This window comes from Crocodylus porosus, unplaced genomic scaffold (genome assembly GCF_001723895.1).
Source record: "Crocodylus porosus isolate Cpor-Errol unplaced genomic scaffold, CroPor_comp1, whole genome shotgun sequence".
Classification (NCBI taxonomy): Eukaryota; Metazoa; Chordata; order Crocodylia; family Crocodylidae; genus Crocodylus; species Crocodylus porosus.
Genome location: NW_017728918.1, coordinates 105,986,668 through 106,005,598, shown reverse-complemented (window position 1 = coordinate 106,005,598; position 18,931 = coordinate 105,986,668). Strand labels below are relative to the sequence as shown.

The 18,931-nt window shown below is 42.7% G+C and overlaps 1 protein-coding gene across 5 annotated transcripts in view; it reads right to left on the bottom strand.

Annotated features, from left to right (window-relative positions):
* Positions 1-18,931, bottom strand: part of AKAP7 (A-kinase anchoring protein 7) — a 133,108-nt gene that overhangs the window by 100,413 nt on the left and 13,764 nt on the right. For all 5 annotated transcript variants that reach the window (XM_019538047.1, XM_019538048.1, XM_019538046.1 and 2 more), the window contains exon 5: positions 14,340-14,500. In XM_019538047.1, coding sequence (XP_019393592.1) covers positions 14,340-14,500 — 161 coding nt within the window. The remainder of the gene's footprint in view (positions 1-14,339; positions 14,501-18,931) is intronic.

The following is an 18,931-nucleotide window of genomic DNA, read 5'->3' as shown; positions in this document are numbered from 1 at the left end:
CAGCCCCAATGTCTATGAAAATCTATGAAATGCAGCCACATGCCTGTAGTGGCCCAGGCCAGAAGCCAGGGGCACAAGAGCATGCTTCCCTGTTCTGCTAAAGCAGACAGCTTGGGCCAAGGCTAGCCCACCTACCCTGCAAGGGTAAGGGCTTGCAGGGCAGGTGCAAACCATCCTGGGATGCTGGGGGACTGTGAGTTAACTTGAAACTGGAGAGGATCTGGGACAGACATTCAATAAACCAACTTAAGCTAAATCAGTTAAGTCTGATATTACATCCATCCAGGTTCATCTTAAACCAGTTTTGGCCATTTTGAAAGCCTTTTATGCAAGCCTCTGATGTGTTACAGATTTTATCTGGTCTTCAATCACTTACACTGGTTCATGTGTAATTTCTGTTCCTAGACCAAATGATTACCTGGTAAAATACTACTCAAAGACCTCAAGTGTTTTAACAAAAGCATAAGAAGTTATTTTACTCTACATCTTTTTAAAATTTCTGAGCAGAATAAAAAAGTAGATTGTGGAATTAAAAATATCTAAACAATGAGCACATCTACACAAGATGCTTTAGTCAAGATTAAAGCAAATTACTGTGAGGTAAGTGTCACATGCGGTGCTTACTGCACATAAATTTGCTCTAATAGCGAGTAAATTTGCTACTTGTAAATACAAATAGCAAATTTACTCAGGAGTAATTACTGTGCAGAATGGAACGTGTAGCTGGCCAACCAGGAGCAAATGTGCTCCTGGTCAGTCAGGCAGCAGGGGGAGGAATATTATTCCTGGCCACTCGGAACTGCCTGCTGCTGGGGTGGGCTCAGCCACTGGACCACAGGAGTAGCTGCCAGCAGTAGCAAATCTGCTCCCACGTAGACGCCTGTCCAGGGTGGATCTAGAGTAAACCCATCCCAGAGCATTGGCACATGTAGCTGTGCCCCATATCTACAGTAGCCCTGCTTTTCCTGTACTTACATTTGTTAGTATGTGGCAGGGCACTGTTTGTGCCTGCCACTATAAGGGCCTGAGACAGCAGCTGGCAGGTGCCTGATGAGGGCAGCCATTTTAGATTCAGGGCTGCCCATATAAACAGGGCATTTGGCTGCTGGGAGGCAAGCAACAACATTGCCTGGTCACAGGGCTGTTGGTATCATCTGGAGGTAAGGTAGGAGTGGTAGGGAATGGTCAGGAGACTCCTGGTCCTGGGTATGACCTAAAACTGCACCCTGCTGGGAGTGGGTGGCCTGGTGGGGCTCCCAGTGGCATGGGAGTCCCCAGGAAATACAAGGCCAGTTACTACCCTGGTGAAAGGCTAACTGGGGCTCGTTAACCCCTACCCCCCACAACCAGGTAGGGTTACCTCTTTGTATGGTCTGCAGGGTGGACCCCCAGAGAGAGAGAGTGAGGCCATGGACTCACGCCTGTCTGGACATCCCCTGACTGGTCAATGCTGGGGCCAGGACTGGAAGGGTCAAAGAGCCAGGGGCCTACCACAAGAAGCACCTAAGAGCTGAGGGCTTGGGATTCTGACTGGCCTGGAGGTAGGCCAGGGCTAGTGAGCCAAAAGGTCCTGGGGGGACCACACCTGGAAAGGGAAGCAGTTCAGGGGGCTATGCTGCCCAGGATGAAGGTGGATTAGGCTGCTGGAATGGAGGGATCATAAAGGGGTTCAACAAGAGGATTATGGGGCCCAGTTATTTGTGAGAACTATGGATGCCATCTGTGAGGTTTGGACTGCGGTGTAGGGAAGGAATGGAGCTGCAGATAGTGCCCCCCTGGCATCGGGGCAAGAAATGGGCAGCCTCCTTCTTGATTTAACATCTATTAATTAATTACCAACAAGGTGTGGTGGGTGAGAAGGTGGGCGGTTAGCCCAGAAACAGGTGGGTGGGCCCAGAAACAGGTGAGATCGGCCAAGAGCAGGCCCCCTGTTACAGACTACAATTGTAAACCTACGTTTCCCATTACAATGTTGTAGCAAAGTTAAACATTTAATTCTTTCATGGAAAGTCTGGAATATGCCTAATCCAGTCAATATTTCTTATTAGTACACGTATGCCATTAAGTTGTTGGCTACAAAGGACCAACTCACAAGTTCATCATAAAATTCTAGTTTATTGGACGGATGCAAAAGTCAGACCATAAACCTTGGTGCTGACTTTTCCCCCCCAAAAACACACACACACACATTCATAGTAGCTAGCTATGAACACTAAGCACCAGTGTCAAGATATACCTATCCCCAAGTGCTGGAGTCCACTGTTGATGGCCAATTGAGGCTTCAGAAGGGGGTCACCGGCTGGTCCTTCTGGCTGGACAGGTAGGGTGCTGGTCAGGTCAAAGAGGGCAACATTCTTCACTGTCTGGCAGACTTTGGTGATTCCCCAATTCTTGGGCTTACCCAATCCAGGGGTCTTTGACCTTGAGGGATGTCCCTCTTGGTAGCTGCTGGATGGCAGCTGTCAGCCCCAGGAGTCATGTCCGCAGGTATGTGCAGTCTCGGGAGTCCGTTGATGAATTTTGATTGATTCACTGCCATGATGAATAGAGCTCTGGAAGTGGTTGATAAGGGGGTATTTCAGCCCCAAGAGTCTGTTTCCAGTGTTAATTAGTTCAAACTGGGGCTTCTGTACCTTCAACAGTGAAGTTTCAGGGAGTTCCTGGCTCTGTATTGATTCTTTCCTCTTCTGGGACTGTAGTTTTGTAGGTGTTAATTGCCACTTGTTAATTTGTTTATCCAGACTAGCTACTATATTACACATACCAACCATGATTCATTCAGGGACCCGCTCCATACAGAGATTCCTGCCCTTGCTAACACTGTTATATGGTACAACTTACTTTTAAACTTAAAGTACATTTGTAAAAGCATCTCCAAGCTCTATTTTCACTAGAAGAACACCTTATTATATTATTATTATTTTTATATAAAAGAAAAAAGAGAGGAAGGAAGAAAAAGGTAGAAAAAAGAGAGAGCATTCCAAAAAGGGGGCAAATACTGCAAAAGGGGCTTTTGCCATATGGAGGAGCTTCACATTTTGGGGGGGGGGGGCAAGCAAAAAAGATTTCTTGCTACAAAGTGAAATTTCTGCAGTACATTGTAATATATTAATGCTACACAGCTTGTATGTCTAAACTTATATCTATTGCTTTTATTCTGTAGGCAGTAGTCCACACACATTAATTTAGACATACATTAGCAAGAAAATATTTTTAGCATTGCTAAGCAAGGCTGTCTTTGTGTCTTGACTTGTACCGTGTACATTCTACTTGGTACAATTATGTATCAAATATATTTATGGGCAGAATTCTTCCTAGGTACAGTTTTTGAAAGATATAGGTATTTTGAGAAGAGGAATGCTTAGCTATAGAAATACCATTTTGCAACTGAGTTTATGTTGTAAGGAGGGGTTATCATTGTTTTTACGCAGGAAAAGCTAGAGATTTTAGTGATGCAAATAAGAAATATATTTGATATTCATAATCGTACCAAGTAGAAGGTGCTTGGTACAAATCAAGACACAGAGACAGCCTTGCTTAGTAAGAAAATATTTTTAGCATTTCTAATGTATGTCTAAAATAATGTGTGTGGACTGCTGCCTACAGAATAAAAGCACTAGATATAAGTTTAGACATACAAGCTGTGTAGCATTAATATATTACAATGTACTGCAGAAATTTCACTTAATGACATATTTGTACTAATAAGCTTCTTTGTCTTATTCATTGTTTCATGTTTATGCACACAATATTATAAGTGCTGTATAAACACAACCTGTGTGTTAAAGTAAACTACTGAGGGAATAAAACAGAAGACAATGTCTGTAGGCAATTCTGTTTGCCTTAATGAAATCAAAAATACCAAGACAACTTGAGCTATCCAATACATCACAAGGAACATCCAGAGCAGTAACAATAAGGAAATGCATTCCATCATAGATGAATAAAGATGACAGACAAATATTAACTTTATATTGACTCTGACAGAGATACCGTCAGCTGAAGGTTCATAAACACGATTCAGCTGCCAATTCATGCATGTTGGTTCTACATGAAGTCCTTCAAAACAGAATAGAGTACAATAGGAAGACAGAAAATCCTAAGGAAAACCAGTCCTGGACATTGCTGTTCCTGCATATAGGCACATTCAAATGGTAAGTGAAAAGTATTGGCCAGATTTTAGAAAAAAACCATAAGAGGAGGAAAAGGACAAGTCTTCCTCTGTAGCCAGGGGCCTGGACTCTTCCTTGGATTTCTCAAGTATATATTAACAATCCTTAAAGTAGCAGGATATTGACAGCCCTTTTCCCACATTTTACCTATGGCAGATTAGTTTACATGTTAAAACAGATGACTCTTGGTGTTTTGGGGCATATGCCTTGTAGCTGTACAACAAGGTTGCTGTGTGGTTTTAGGAACAGGTTAAACAACCACTTGTATGCATGGCATAGTTTGGATAGGGACAATCCTGCCTTGAGCAGAGGGATAAACTAAAATACCTCTTAAATTCCCTTCCAGACCTCTTCTTCTGTGATTCTAAGTATATATTCAATGCAGGCAAATTACAATGAACTTGTGGATTAAAGGAAGCTTTTCAATTTGAGCAAGCCCACAAACTGCCAGAGCAGTAGCTCCACTGAAACCAAGGGGGATCGGGTCGTTGACCTCAATGACCAGGATTTTGCTCCTTGTACATTGTAAACCAGAGTTTTAAAGTTTAGTTTGGTTTAATTTTAAGAATTCTATTAAAGTGAAAATTACAATATGATAAAGATGGACATGCACAACATGCTCAATCACCTCAAGTGACTGTACTCCAAGAAAGCACGAGCCCCCTAACCCACGAGAGATGGCACAATGCTATTACGTTAGTGCACTGTTTTTTGCATTGGACTCAGGGTATCAGATGACAATCTCATGAGTGCAGTTTAAGAGTTTTATCTGCATAACACCTTTTGATCCAGAATACCGAGGGAGAGAAAAAGCAAGGCACAAAAATAAAGAAATAACAATAAAACAAAGTCCAAACCAACATCTCTAAGTAGAAACAAACACAAGAAAAGTAAGAGAACTGAAATCATTAGAAGCAGCAGCATTAAAGAAAAGGAAAGGGGAAGTTTTTTGCAATGAGATTTTAAATAACAGAGGAAGAAAGATGACACGGGAATAGAAAAGTGTGATATTCAGATCCAGCAAAAGGTGACTGTCACAACGCTAGGGGCAAAACACAGGGCACATAACAGAGTCACTAATGGAAGCTGAAAAAAAAAGGCACCATGAACTTCTACTGCAAAAGACAGAAATGGTAAGATTCAACATTGCCACAAGAGTTCCACTAACAGGTTCTGTGAACTGCCACTATGGAGAAGGAAATAAGCAAACACACTGGACACAATAAAACAAAGCTTCTGCCAACAAAGAACTCACTATTTTACTATATACTGGGTGCATCTGCATAAGACGCCAACTGTGCAATAGCCTAATAACATAGTGCAGTAGCATGCTGGGCAAAACCCATGCCAATATGCTGCAATACAGGAGGGGTGTGCGAAGTGAGCCCTATTCGATTCAGATTTGGCCTGAATCGGGGGGGCAATTCGTTGATTCAGATCACTGTCCTCGATTCAATTCAGCCAAATCCAAATCTGAAGATTTGGCTTTAAATGTTTTTTCTACATACTTTGAGATACCAGTGCAGTTTGTGAATGCTGTGATGCTGGGGCGGATAAAGCGTCCCACGGGAAGGGCTTACCACGTGCTCGGTGGCAAATCCAGAAGTGTACTAGAAGTATTTCCAGTCTACTTGTGGGCCCACAGGACAGCTCTCAGGGGGCTCCCCATGCTCCCCCAGCTCAGTGATTGGCTTCAGGGGGACCTCTGGGTGCCTCCCCAGACCCAGGAGGCACCAGACACTGAGCTGGGGTTAGGGGAGGGGGCCCCCTGCATACTCCCTGGTGAACCTGGAAGTGGACCAGAAGTGCTTCTGGGTCTGCTGCTGAGCACGCTGGGGACCCCCCTGCGCTTCTGTGGGACTTTCCATGCACCTCAGCATCGCAGCATTCACGAGCCGCCTGCTACCTTGAGGTATGTAGAAAAAACGTTTAAAGCTGTGCCTATATCCAAATCACCAAATCTTTCTGAGTCGATTCAGAGAGATTAAAGGGTCCTCTGATTCAGTTTGAATTCGGAGATTCGGCCACCAAATCAGGCCGAATCAAATCAAGGACTGAAGCTTCGCACAGCCCTGCTATGCGGTAGTACTAGGCTACAACGTAATCAGCATCTATAAAAACCCATGTACTCGTACTACTGTGCAGTAGTGCCAGTTACTGCACATTGATTTAGTGTTTGGGTATGCAAGCACTAAACTTAATGTGCAGTAACTACAGTGCATTAATGAACATGTAGACACACTCACTTGGTGCGTCTATACATGAACTTTATTGCGCAGTAGACAACTTTACTATGTAGAGTCACTATCTAAATGTGCATGGCAATTAGGCTGGTGTATACTAATTTACTATGGCACGAGATAGGAGCCCTCAGTTACAGACAGGACTATACACGTGCACAGAGTCTGCTCTGACACACTGGAAATCCAGTGTGCCAGGGTAAACTCAGTTAATAGAGTCTGCTGGAGCATGGAAATTAATGTATATTACATGCATCAGTGTCACTGTGCGCCTCCACACTGAAAAAATTCTGACGATGCACTTTGAATTAGAGCACGTTCAATGAGCTTTAGTTCAAAGTGCTCCACTGCCATTTTTTCAGCACAGAGACGTGGTGACATTGATACACGTGATGCACGGGCGCTTTTAATTAGTGCAGCTTGCTAATTAAAGTGCCTGGCACCACATCCCACAACAAATGCCCAGAGAACCAGGGGCTCTTTCTCTTTAAGGTAAAAGCAGCCCAGCCAGAGAGCTCAGCAGGCTAGGCAGGATGCAGCAGCTTCTTGTTGTTGGGGCAACAGGGCAAATGAGGCAATTAACAGGCATCTGCAGGCAGCCCAGGTAGTCAGCTGACTGGAAGGAGGCAGACCCCTGGGAACATAAAAGCCTGTGGCTTGGCAGGCTAGTCTCTCCCTGGCATCCACAGTGGAAGGAGGTCTTGCCCAGGAGGGCTACCTGGGGATGCTAAGCTGACTGCTATGTTGCCCATGAGAATTGGGGGGCTCACAAGGAGCCCAGGCTGGGAGGTATGCTAGCTGGGAAGTGACGGAAGGTTTTCCCTCTTAAAGAGAAAGAGGGATGTTTCCCCTTCATGTTGTGTATGGTATAGCCCACAGGCTTAGTGTTTATGCTGTAGTTTAAACCGGAGGTTTGGGTTGGAACTATGAGGGCAGCTTACAGAGGTCCCGTAAGTGCCCATAAGGTATGTGATCACCTGGAGCCCTGCCGGGGCAGGCTCAAGTGACTATTGAAGCAGGTGACCAGGTGCCTGGCGCCTGGAAGAGCACATCCACACAGAGACCTGGGGCCCAGCAAACAGAGGTCAGGGGCCCAGTGACAGGAAGGGACAATACCTCAAAGCTGGGTTCAACACAGTGGGCCCAGGCTAGAAAGTCTAGCCAAAGTAAGAGGGGAGGAGGCCAAAGCCCCAACAGGAGAACAACAGAATGATAAACACCCGTGAGGCTTGGAACATGGCATAGAGGAGGATTTCAGCCAAGCAATTAGCCCTTAAGGTTCTGGGTGCCATAGGGTGGGCTACCCAGGCCATGGCCTGACCAATGTTTAGCACAGCAATTCAAACAGAGCCCCGCTCCCTGACTCCTTCATGCGCAGCAGCAGCCATGCTCCGCCGCCCACAGCTCTACCAGGAGAGGGGAGTGCCAGTCCCCTGCAGCCAATGCGTCAGTGCACCGGAGCAGGGCCTGCTGCAGGGGGCTATCACTCTTCTGTCCTGGCGGGGCTGTAGGCGGCAGAGCATGGCTGCCACTGCATGTGTGAGGGAGGCAGGCAGGCAGGGAGCAGAGCTGTGTTTGAATCGCCATGCTAAACATTGGTTGGGCCACGGCCTGGGTGTCCCACCCCATTTCACGGCCTCTGCATGGAGAGGCCCAGCAAGGGGCCTAGGAGCAGTAGAGGCCACTGGGGGTACCAGTGGCCTGGGGCCACATGAAGGTCCGTGGCCAGCCTCCCTATTTATTATATTTCCATCAAGGCAGGGTGAGCAAGAAGGGAAGGTGCCCTAGGGGCAGAGCTGGGCATAGTTGAGGAGCCACAAGGGGGCATCATAGCCACCCCTGGAGCCCCGATGTGCTACGCTGTCGGACACAAGTACTATCTGATGGCACAGTATATTAGTGCAATTAAAACACAAGTGTAGACAGCGACACAGGCACAAATTGCACCCAGTCAGCCTAGGCAGCAAGGGGCCAGTCCTGCTGCTGCCAAGGCACATGGCTCAGCAGCTGCAGGAGCCTCATGGTGTGGACAACTCCTCCACCACCCAACATATCCCCCTGCCAGAGCACAGAACCGTCCCTGGAGCCCTCTGCTAGGCCAGGTCTGGCACATGAGCAGCTGCAGCCAGAGCTCCACCTGGCTGCTCTGGGGGAAGGGGGCAGAGCAGGGCAGGAGCAGCCCTGGCCTGAACAGCTCCTCCCTGGCTCAATTTGCTCCTGACCCAGGCACATGTGTAGATGTTGTACATGGGAGTAGTTTACTGTGAAGCGATTTACTATGCAGTTTATTCATGCACATTAACTGCATATATCACCCACTGTAAAACCGATCTTCAATACCTAAAATCTGCATAGAGTAGATTATGGGAACTATATACTAAAAATATTCTAAATATGTAAAACATTTGCTAATGGGTTTGATTTAACAAATGAAGCTAACATGAAGTGGCAAAAGAGAACTTCATTCCCTTTTATTTGCAATCACTTTATATTATGCTATGTAAATTCTAACCTCGCACTGGGGCAAAAAATGGGAAGCAGCATAATAGCATCTTTCAGATTTAATACTTGTAATATTCTCTGTAAAATCTTGTAGTGGCTTTACTGTCTTATCAGAGTGTTTAAAATTTATGAAAAGATTTAGGACTGTGTGTTTATGAGGTCTTACAAAAATAAAAAGCAAAGCAAGAAAACTTTTGCAACGTGACGGGATTATACAAAATACAGCTTTTTCAAAAAAAAATATTTAGGACAATTTTAAGGTCAAACATTTGTTAAAATTTTAACCACAAATTCCAGGGTAGCCTGCAGACTTAGTGTTTGCATAATTAACCAGAAACACTTGGATGAAAATGGAAGTGGGCAAGTTATTTTTCTAAATGCTTTTTGCATGACCTCATTCAATACCATTGTTTACTGCAAGGAAAAAAAGGTAACTGAAGGGTAATAAACAAGGTTCAGTTCCATAATAAACGGTTCTTGCTACTACATAACAGTTTCTATAGATGTATAAGATTATATATGAATTGTTTATCAAATACAACCACAAAGTGTTTCCTAAACAGGACTGGCTTGTCCCAAATTAGAAAATTGCACATAGGAAAGAGGATACTCCACCACATTACTCTGTCTTGCTCACAGACTTTTTATGAGTTTCCATGGTAATAGTGGGAGACAACCATCCTTTCACCCTGCTCCTCACTCACAGAAACCAATGTACCCAAAGCACCAACACAGTCACCACTTCAAGGTTTGGGGAGGATGATTCCAATGAAGTAACACTTCCTTTTTTTGCTTTCAGAATATCAGATCCATGTCTCATTCAATTAAATACAAAAGCAAAGATAAAGACTAAAAATGGTTCTTTAGATTTTTTTTATTGTTGCTGTTTTAGATATGTTCTCCCCTTCAACACCCAAGAAAAGCTTCTAACTCCTAAACATAAAGCAGTGTAAAAATCACAAATTAATGTTTTTGTATCTTTAGCTTCTATGGAGATTCGGGAGAAAAGCTGTAGTCTGTGGAAAAATTCTGTTTCTGTTTATTTTTAGAGACTTGTACATAAGTCACTTATTTAACTCTTCTTCTAACTAGTGCCAGAATTTGACACACAAAAGTTGCAATGTAATGAACAGACCCTTTCTACAACAAGTTGACCAAAGGAGAAGTGGAATAGAGCATTCTTGTAGCACAAAAAATTGAGGATTTTCTGCAAAGAGTATGGAAAATTTGGTATGGAATACTACCTACCAGGTGCATCTGCATGAGACACTACTATGCAGTGGTTACTGCGCATTTAGTTAGTAGTTGTATAAGCAAGTACTAAATAAATGCACAGTAACTGAAGTTACTGTGCAGTAGCACTGGCAAACATCTTTTAAGTGATGCTACTGCACAGTAGCCTAATAATACTGTGCAGTAGAATATTAGTGCTGTGACACATTACTGTGCAGTATTATTCAGCTACTGTGCAGTCAGCATTTCATGTAAATGTGCCCACCATAGCCAATTTAGCAGAAAAACGATACTCTGGCTCCATTAGTCAGCAGCATTTAAAATGTGCATGCCATGTTACATGCAAGACTTTTAGGATATTTTATCCTGAAATCTCTAATTTGGGCAACTAACCATTTTACCACTCTTTCTTTGGGTTATGTCCAATTATCAGAATTTCAGAATTAAGCCACTATGAAACAAATCTTGCTGCATAAAAGTGTTGAGACTGAAGTACAGGACCAAGGGGGAAAAAAACTAAGCAATTTACAGCCAAGCCCACTGAAAAGATTAGGACTGCTGGCCTAATTGTTTTTGGTATTAATAATATCCCATTTATTAGTAGATCTCACAGCCTTCTATGAAGAGGCAAAATTACCACTTCCACTTTACAGATGGGCAAAGTGAAGTGGCTTACCCAAGGACAGCCTATTTTGTTACCGTAGGTGGTACTAGAAAATATTACTTGGGGGGGCTGGGAGGTGAAGAGTACACACCTACCCGACCCCTTCCCCACCTCCTGCAGGGCTGCTCTGGGGCCAGCACATGCTGGTGCTGCAGTCACAGTGGCAGAGCAGCATGCTGTGGGGGTGCTGGGAGCAGGGCTGTGGCAGTGGTGGTGCTTGAACCACTGTTGTTGGCCCAGTTTGTGGGGGCTAAGCCCCATTAGCCCCAGCCTGCTGCTGCCTATGTTTGTTACTCACTTTCTCTTCCCTATCAGGCCAGGTTTTGGCAAAACAATTTTGATAACACTTTTTTTTGTGTGTTTTCTGTGACCAGATCTCTTGGAAATAAAGGGCTCCTACACATGTGCGTGGAGCCTGCTCCAATGTGCTGGAAATCCAGCACATCAGAGCAGACTCGATTAATTATTTAATCAAGTCTGCTGGAGCACTGAAATTGATGTGCTTTCGCAGCCGTCTGCATCACATGTATCAGTGTTCCTGCACATCTTCACACTGAAAAGATGGCAGCAGTGTGCTTTGAAATAAAACATGTTTGATGAGCTTATTTCAAAGAGCCCCACCACCATTTTTTCAGTGCGGGGACACAAGGGATCATTGGGCCCAACTCAAATAACACTGGTCAGAGAATTAACATTAGAAATCCATTTGGATTTTGTAAAACTAAGATGAAACTTTATAATCTTAAAATAACAGACAATGTACAAGTCTGACAGAAAATGCTGTTGATCACAAATACTTACAATTCATGCTCTTACTTAGAAGATATGGAGAAATGCACTCTTGGGTTGCGTTTAGATGGGTGGGGCTATGCAGTACATGGAACCACAGAGATGCCTGTGGTGCTGCATAGTGCATGTTTTGTTGCTCTCTGTGCTGGTAAGGAGCAGCATGGGGTGAGGGGGCTGACCCCTGGATATCCAGGGGTCAAAAAAAACTCATGGAAAAAAAAGCCAAGTAGCGCAGAAGGGCAGCATGCGCTGCTCTGGCTGCCAGCCGGGCTCTGTATGGCAGGATTGCTGCTACTGTTGCCACAGCAGGCCCTTAGGACCCCTGGTAAGGCTGCTGGGACCAGCCCAGTGCTGGACCCAGTTGCTCCTGTTATGCATCCTCTGGTGCATGGCACAGGCATGGGTGGACATAGCCTTAGAGACCTTTCCAAAGCTGTTTCTGTGTAGTATAGAATCATCTTCCCAAAGTCCAAAAACTAGGGGAACAGACTTATCACATGACAACAGACCATCAGGGACTTGAAATAGTGATGGCAGAAACCACTGATGTCACGTTAGACTCACATGCAGCATTCCATTTGGACAGACTGAATTTTAGAACTGCTTTTATCTCAGAAACTACTTAAATACATGGCCGCATGGCTAAGATTTTAACAAAACTTCAACTTCTCTGCTGTGGAGCCTTTTACAAAACTAACACTTTGTGCTTTGGAAACTGAAATGATTTATGAAATCTAAGAAAAAGCAGAGACTCTTATAAAGATCTATTAATATTCTCTATTGGGCTGCTCTGGAAGCAGTATGATGACAACAACACCTGCTACTATGAAACTTCATCAATGGGTTATCACCATTATAAAAAACTTGTGCATTCCCGATCAAGAATTAAAGGAGTAGGGCGGGAGGGGATGGAGCACCACCACCCCATGCCACCTTTCAGGAGCAGGGGGAAGGGGGAGGAAACTTGCACGAAGCAGCTGCCACCACCACCCACTGGCTGCGCACCACCCTTCTCCTCCACATCCAGCCTTGCACTCCCTGCTCCCCCCCTCCATGTCCAGTCCCATGCCCCCCTGCCTTGTGCCCCCACACCACGGGGCAGTGAGTGACCACTGCCGACAATCCACATCTGGCTGTGCACCACCCCCCTACTCTATGTCCTGCCCTGCACCCCCCCCACACTGCTCTGCATCTGGCCCCATGCCACACCCCCTCCACTCCACATCCAGCCCTGCGCCACCCCCTCCCTACACCACCCACTCGTGGCTCCCTACATGACCCACTGACACTTCTCCACTCCATATCCACCTGGCCCGCTCTGCTGGAGCCATGGCCAGCCCATCATTCTTGCTGGAGCCATGCCCCACTGGGAGCCAAGGCCCCCAAGAGCATTATGGACACACAGACAGATGCACAGACAAAAAGACTAAGCCATAGATAGATAGATAGATGTGTGAGAGCATGGTGCTAGTAACACCAAGGTTTCAGGTTTGATTGCCCAGTTGGACCAGATGATCTCTTTAGGTCCCTTCTAGCCTTACATCTCTATGAGAAACCCCATTCCTCCAAACACAAAGGATTATTCATCAATACTGCAAAACTCTTTAAGGGAACCTTTCCAAAGAATAGTTGAAATTGCTGGCATAATTTGGAAGGACAATGACAAGCTAGAGACACTTACTTGTGCTCCAAGATATTTTTATTAAACACAGTAGCTCAAATACATATTTTAGATGGATGGAAAGAAGTCTTTTTGGCCTCAGTATCATCTACTGCTGCTTTTTTCAGAAGAACTGAAAACCCTGTTCATATTTACATCAACATTTATATTCATACAGTTTTTGCATTCAGGGCTCAGTATCTTATGACAGCTTTACTCTCCTAGGACAAAGCTAATAGCTATTGCAAAAATGATGGGCATGGCCCTGTAGGTAAGATCTAATACAAACCTGATGTAGAAAAATACAAACAATCTTATTCAAAATCACAACACTAACCCAAGCTACTAAGGGAACTTTCTGAGCACTTAAAAATAATAGCATTAGAATTAACATTAAAGTTAAGAATATATACTTTAAGAGAAATAGCATTATGGTGTCAGACTGGGTTTGTATACGTTTCCCCATTCTCCCCTGTTCCAAGATTTCAGACTGACTTTTCTGTACAGTTAAAATTCACCAAGTCTCAAGCACAAGTGGCACCTGAAGAATGGTGAAATTTATATAGTTAATTAATTAATTTGGCTAAATCTATTTCTTATGGTCACACAGATGGGGCTAGGTTCTGTAAATCTGCCATGCTCTAGAGCACTATTCTCAAACATGCTCTGCTGCTTTCAGCAGCCTGCTTCCCAAACCAGGAACCACACAGACAAGTGCAGCTTTGCCTGTGTGGTTCCACAAGTGATCTAAGTGGCACAGTCACCCACCACTTTCAACTAGCCCCTCCAGCATGCTGATGATTAACACAGCTTTTGAGGTGGCAAAGCCAGGAAAATCTAGGTACTACTGTAGAGAAAAGAGCCTCCAAAGATTCTGGAAGATGCGTAAGTTTTGAGACCTGACATGTCAGCCATTCTTAACAGATGACTATACATTTTGAATTGGAAGCCTTCTATAAAGTTTACTGCTCTTCTGTAAACAAGCACCTCATTTTGTAGAATAAACTATCTTATTTTAGCAAAATCTTAAGAGCCTTCTGAGTGTTTATACCCAAACGGACAAGTTATTTTTTGCCTACCTGATATCTCTATAAGCATGGCTGTACAATCACCTTCTGCCAACTTCACAAAGCCAACTTCATTTTTGAAATCACCAATTCCTTGGAATGACAAATCCAACTGTTTTCCCTGTAGCAGTTCTTCAACTGAATCCTTGCTCTCCAAAAATGCACCAACTGCTCTGTTGAGAGAAAGAAAAATCCCTGAGGTTGACATAGTAACTATATTTCCATTTCTATTAAGCTTTCTATTTTAATATCTTTGTGTCACTTCATAAGAGTGTTTATAGTTATTCTCCATTTTACAGAGAGAGAAACTGAAACAGATTTGCTTATAGTCATACAGTAGTCTATATGGCAAAGCCTAGAGTCAGATGTGCTGTCACTAACATATTCTCTCTTTACTGTTCATAGTTGAGGTTCCCTATCTCACTTCCTGCCAGAATATTGATTCTCCAGGCAAGAATATGTAATTATTCTTATTCATTCACTCACTAAAAACAGGGGTAGTAAAATCAACATTCATCCACATAGGAACATAGCCTGTTAGTCTAGGACTGAAAACAATGGAAAGGAATCGTAATTGTTAAAACACAGATCTGAGTGGAGGAAGCCGTAGGCAGAAGCCTTCCCAGGAACTAGCTTAAGTAGGGAGTTGCAAACTCTGCATGTGTGTAGGAAGACCAGGAGGTATGATTTATACCCTGAAGAATTTGCCCCACAGGATGGTACTACAAACAAGACCAACTAAGCCATGCCTCTACTTGCAATACTATCAGAGGTTATTCAGCAGAGATGTTACATTGAAAGGATACATCAGGTGCTATAACAGGGGCGGGCAAAATGTGGCCTGTGGGCTGGATGCGGCCTGCCAGGCCATTCTATCCGGCCTGTGCAGCTTATAAAAAAAAAAATTAGAAAATAAATATTAATCTGCCCCTGGCTGCCTGTCATGCAGCCCTTGATGGCTTGCCAAAACTCAGTAAGCAGCCCTCCACTCAAAATAATTGCCCACCCCTGCGCCATAAGGACTTTCACTGCTTTATATGGGAAAAAAAAATCTCTTAAAATACATTTCGAAAGGACAAAGGTATTTGGACTACTGTTTTTTAAGCTGTCCACATAATAGATGGTGTGACATGACTAGTAAATTAAAGTCAATGAGAGTTTTGTTACTGAGTTGTGCAATCATAACTTGGCCATGCACGCACCTATAGAACTTAAAATTTTCCATTGTGTGTTCTTTGTATTCAGCAAAGGCTATTTCAGTCTGGCATATTCACTTACAAGAACTGACATAAACACTGACACATCTTTGAAGAAATCACTCACAATGACTCTTCCTGTCATTATTTTACCCTGGTATCTAACCTTCCTCGCCTTGAGCACACTGGACTTGTGGAACTTATTAACAATTAATCTGATAACTTAAAAACAATAATTAAATCTGAAAAGTGTTAACTAAGTACATAATCATAACTGAGAGGGAGCATTCTTTTTGCTCAGTTTGCTTACTCTGTCCGTTCACTAGTGCTTTGTATTGTGTTGTTTTCATTGTTTCCCCTTGTGACTCAAGCTATTTTCTTCATGTTTGTGTTTTCTTCCAGAAGACAAAATGGGAGAACAACAAATTGTCACAGAGACTTACTCGTAAGTACAATAAATACAAGTTGTTTTTTTTAAAGCTAGTTTTTAAACTGACTAATACCATGTGCATCACACCTATATTAATTCCTTACTTACCATATGTTGTCCTGCATTTCATATCTTTTAGGACCACTCTTTTAAAATGAGGACTGCTCTTTTATTTTTCACATCTAGTGAAATATGCATTGCTTATCCAAGGACTACAGTATGATTTTGCCAAGTGTGAAGTGTCAAAATGCAGATTTTTTGACATATCTTGGGGGGGAAAAAGCAGTCTGACTTTCCCTACGTTGAGGGTGTACAATTGCTATTATGTACTGTTAACCAGCAGCTGTTGCTCTTGTCACTAGAATGGATATTGTTGACAGTTAAAAAGAAAGTTTAAAGCCACATCCTTGTATTTACAAAGCATTGGGAATCCTCTGTGATAGAAGTCACAGTATTCATTAACCTCTTATTAGAAGATAAGTGATACCAGTACAAAAATAAATATATTTTTAAGTATAAATTGAGAAAAAATATCTATCCTAATAGATGTTTTTATATCTGTGAAATATCTCTAGTTCTGGGATGACTTTCAGATTCATCTAAATAGACAAAAATCCACACAATATATTTTTAGTGTCCTGAAAAGGAAACCAGATGTACATCTCAGTAACAGAAGATGTATCCTATGTGCTGTTACCCAAATAAACTCAAATTCCCTTAGTTCAGTTAAATGTTAACTACCTGCATTTTTGGCAGAATGTTGACTCTAGGTGGCAGTAATTACCTTCTAAAAAACAAATATATTTTAAAACACATACATTCTTTGAGGTACAGAGAAGTTACTTCATTTATTTTAATCTTTCTACTAATAGTATTTGTAATATTGCTATCACTATGGTATCTCATCATGTTTATCAGATCAGTATGTTTATAGTTTATTCTTTAGGCCCAAACACCACTCATCTCTAAGGGTACATGTATATATTTATAATAAATCTGAACACTTCCCTCTACTTACCTATATAAATATGCAATTAGGTACTTGTATTAGGACTAAATTGACCATAACCTCATCAAGTGATGTGGAGTAACAGAGGTGATATATATTCTCTCCAAACATTCTTTGTAATTTTTTGTTAAATTAAATTTGCAGCCTTTGGTCTACTGCTATAACCCCATAGAACTTAAATAAAAGGTTTTCAACAACTGAACTCCATTAATGAAGCATAGCTCAAAAGCTCAAAACTGCTGAATTTCAGAACACTATATAGCCATTCTACTGATTCAGGCTTGCGCCCCCAAAAGGCATTTAGGCACCCTCTATTTCCCATTTGAAATTAATGACAAGTTAAGTGCATATGTGCCCACCCATTCAAGCCTCTATCCTTGCTAACAGACTGTTTGAAGAGAATCAATTCTAGATAAGAGCAGCATGTATTTCAACTCGGTATTCTGTTACTGAGTGGGTGTTTACGCTGTGTAAGAATTTACAGGTGAATTTTTAACTGGTAAAAATTAAATTCCGTTTTCTACCCAATTCCAAATTTTCTAATCCTATCTTCATTTAGAGAACTTAAATTGTTTGTAAGTATTGAATAGGAGTGTCAAATCCTGTTTGTTTTATTCAAGCAAGTGTTCTTGCTTCAATATGTTAATACTAACAAAAAAGTAGGGATTGACCCTGCATTCTCATTATCTCAGAAATATTTACATCTTGTTTTAGCCTAATAATATATAATTACTCAGTATTTTTAAATGTGATTAAACTCTTATTCAGAAATAAGATAAGAAACCTACAATGTTATCTAGATCTCAGAGTTGGATGATGAAATAATAAGGAAAATGTTGTTCTAGAGATATGCAAAACAGGATTACTGGAGTTGTGAACGCTAGCTTTTTGTATTGTGTAATGTGAACATCACATCAATCTCAGCTCTTTTTGGAAAGTCAGTAATTCTCTCACTCAGTTTCTGTATTGTTAATTTAAAAGTCTCTACATTTTGGGAAAAACAACCATGCAAGACAAAAGTATCCATTTAAGCTCTTGACAGAGTTCAGCTGAAAGAAAATGAGGTATATATCCAAATCTTTTTTCCATGCTTTACTTTACAAAGTTACCAGCTATTTATTGGCTGTCACTCTGATGCAAGAGCAAGATAAAACCAAGCTGTACCTTGCTGAAAACAAATTTGTCAAAAGTAATTTAGCTCTCCATCGCTCTGGCTCTGCAGCAAGTATGTTGAACAGTTTTACTTGGCCGTGGTCACAACGCCTGCATTGCAGCACCCCAATGTGGGGTCTCACAGCACTACTCTAAGACACTTTATGGGAAGCATGGAATACTTCTTTGGAAGATGGGAGTCTGAAGCAACCTGTAGTGCTCACTGGGCGCATCTACACGAGACACTTTACTGCGCAGTAGTCTAATCTACCGATCAGGGCATAGGGCTGGAAGTCAGACGCCCCAGCTGTGGGACAGTTCCCCACACCTCCTGAAGCCCAGGCCTGATCTGTGCCCCATGCCAGCCTGGGGCTGGCATGTGGGGGAGCCTGGAGCTCTCCCTGGCTGCTGTAAGAGGACAAAGCAGGGCAGGAGTAGCCCTGTACAAAACTGCTCCAGTCAGAAGAAAATGTGCTCCTGACAGATGCACATGTGGACATGCTCCCAAGAAAAGCTTACTAAGCCTTATTTTACCACACATTAAGCTTACAGCACAATAATAGCACATATAGACACACCCACTGAATGCAAACACAGTGATGTCACCAGAATCTTGCTGTTGTAGAGAAGCCATGAGATTCTGTCCTCTCTTAAACAGAAGGAAGTACAGAGGGAAAGAAACTAAAGAAAGGGTATGGTACTCTCTAGCCTTCAAAGGCAGCACCATTTGGCACAGATAAAAAAAAAATAAGCAGAAGCAGGCAGCAAGGCATGGAGATGAAAAAGAATATAAAAAGTTTTTGAAGAGAGGGAAAAA